Raw genomic sequence first — 2,536 nt, 5'->3', positions numbered from 1 at the left:
CAGTGCTCCAGCCCTCCAGTGCTCCAGCTCTCCAGCCCTCCAGCACTCCAGCCCTCCAGCTCTCCAGCCCTCCAGCCCTCCAGTGCTCCAGCCCTCCAGCCCTCCAGCACTCCAGCTCTCCAGCGCTCCAGCTCTCCAGTGCTCCAGCGCTCCAGTGCTCCAGCGTTCCAGTGTCCATCTTGGTTTCTGGCTTGTTTCCTTTCCTTCCCTTTCCCCCATCGGTGTGCATAGTAAGACCTGGATGCCGTGAGATCAGAACCAGGGTCACTCAAGTCTCAGAAGCTTTGGGGTAGATACTAACAAAGAGGAAAGTGCACAGCATTGAAGCCAAAATTGAGAAGAAGGTCTCTAAGTGCCTTGCCTTCTCTCCTGGATGGCCACAGACCTGCTGAGAACTGTCTGTAAGGTCTCCTGAGTACTCTGTGAAGCCTAGTGTCACGTGGCATTCACATTCTAGAGACACAGAAACTCTAGTGTTGGGCATGTGCCTCTTTGTTGTTGATAATCGTCCATTTGGCTTTGGGGAATGACTGGGAAGTAGCAAATCTGAGTAGTTGCTTTGTGTGGGTGGGTGGGGTCACATCTGCTCGCTACTGCGGGACAGCAGTGTGTGCCCCTTACTAGGTGTGCCAGACTGCCTTCCAGTCACTCTGCCCCTTTATATCCATCTTGGCAAACCCATGCCAGGCTGCTCTGTCCGTTCCGGAGGATGGCACCCTGAGCATCAGGCCACCGAGCCAAGAAGTGGCGTCTAACTTTGCCTCTGGCTCTCCCAGGCCCGGCAGCTGCAGTACCACCTCAGCTGAGCAAGCTCCTGCCAGGATGCTTGGCACGGCTAGCCCCAGTCACCTCAAGCATCCACCTAGAATCCCAGCAAGTATCTCATCTCCAGCTTTAGTAATAGTGACCTTCTGGGCAAGATGGAATATTAGAGCTTTAATTATGTAAAGAAGCAAAAAGTAATTGCAATAACGATTTCGAAACATGACTGCCGGGTTATAAATAATGAAGCTACCATGTCTCCTCGGTTTAGATAAAATATTCATTGAGGGTGGTGATTAAATAACCTGTAAAGAAAATTGTCGCTTTCTCCTTGATTAATGAAGTTCTTCAGAGAATTTACACAGGAAAAAAGGTGAGAGCTCCCAGATGTACGTTTGTGACACAGGACGCTCTGTGTATACAAAGGCCTGTCTCTGTGTGCTGTCTTGACCCTCAGTTCCTCTTCTAGTGTGGTGGTTGCTCTTGCGTTTGTCATGCCTGCCCTCATCCCTCTGCCATCAGGGCTGCGTAGGAGGGTGAGGTAGGACGTGGACAGTTGATGCCTTTGACTACAGGTGGTCTTCATCCCCCATCAAAGTGCTCTGTGCTCCTGCAGGTGACAGTCCTGGGGAAGAGCACACAGTCAGCTCATCCTCATCCTTAGGCTTTTGTTCCAAAGTCTGCCCCCTGCTGGGGTACTCATAAATATGCAGGAGGCTGGCTGAGCTCCCCAGGATTGCTTTCAGGGCATTCCAGTCTGCCAAGGGGCAGAGCGGGCTGGCTGAAGCTCTAAGTTTGCAGTCTTCTGACAGGACGGGCAGGTGCTCGCTCCTTCAGGAGAGAGTGAGGCTGAGCTATGGGTGCTGCTCCTGCTCCTTCCCTGTGCTCGTCTCGAGGTAGTGAGAGCTTGCTTCTCCCTTCACCCTAGCTCTAGAGTACCTGGGCACCCAGAGCCAGATGTACTCCCGGAAGGAACTTCATCTGCACACCAGCTCTTCCACAGACACAACAGAAAACCATCCAGGGAGCCCTTCCCTAGCTAGGGCGGAAGTGGTGGGAAATTCTTCAGGCAGCAGTCCTGATGTCAGTGGCTGCCTGAAACAGGACCAGAGACTACTGAGGGCATGTTCAGTACTTTCCAGAATTGGCAAACTCCTCTGCTTGATACAAGCAAAGATGTGGAAGTGCATCTGAGGAACTTTGGGCTACTGGAAGGGAGCCACGCTGGGCCTGAGGCTGCATGTGACAGTATGTGGCCAGGAGCAAGATCCAGAAAGTCCTTCAGAATTTGCAGGGGCATCTGCTGCATGACCCAGACAATCAAGGGGAAGGCAGGACGCCTGTGTGTTGTGCATGGCACGGGCCTGCTTCCTTGCCCATGTGCTGCTGTGTGTCTGTGTGGTCAGTTACATGTATGCACCAGGGGTGTGTTGAGCACAGTTTGGTATCTCTAGCCAGCACCTGTTTGATATTGGCCTCCTTGTTCCAGGCAGCATGCGCCCAGCCTGGAGGGACCCCTGACAGAACAGGGGGCAGTGCTTGGGCACATCTGTGCTGATGGAAGGCTTATTAGCTCCAGAGACAGTGATTCATCAGACAGAGACATCATTTCCGAGTTATGTATCCTTTCTGGCCATGAACATCTCAGGGCGGCCTTCCTTTTGAACCCCATATTCTCATGTCTTCACTGAGTCCTAAGGTTTCTTTCCTAAGCAGATAGGAAAAGCACGACTTCTTTGAGGTGTTTTTCATTTCATGATTAATGTTCCTACCA

The 2,536-nt window shown here is 52.2% G+C and overlaps 1 protein-coding gene across 1 annotated transcript in view; it reads left to right on the top strand.

The window, feature by feature from the left end:
* The window catches only part of LOC116091841, a 75,011-nt gene extending 73,055 nt beyond the window's left edge, over positions 1–1,956 (top strand). Inside the window, exon 9 of the mRNA XM_031373286.1 lies at positions 1,691–1,956. Within this exon, the coding sequence (XP_031229146.1) occupies positions 1,691–1,956 (266 nt within the window). The remainder of the gene's footprint in view (positions 1–1,690) is intronic.
* Positions 1,957–2,536: the final 580 nt, after the last annotated feature.

Source organism: Mastomys coucha, unplaced genomic scaffold (genome assembly GCF_008632895.1).
Source record: "Mastomys coucha isolate ucsf_1 unplaced genomic scaffold, UCSF_Mcou_1 pScaffold15, whole genome shotgun sequence".
Taxonomy (NCBI): Eukaryota; Metazoa; Chordata; class Mammalia; order Rodentia; family Muridae; genus Mastomys; species Mastomys coucha.
The sequence above is the reverse complement of the archived record's forward strand: the minus strand, read 5'-3'. Positions and strand labels throughout refer to the sequence as shown.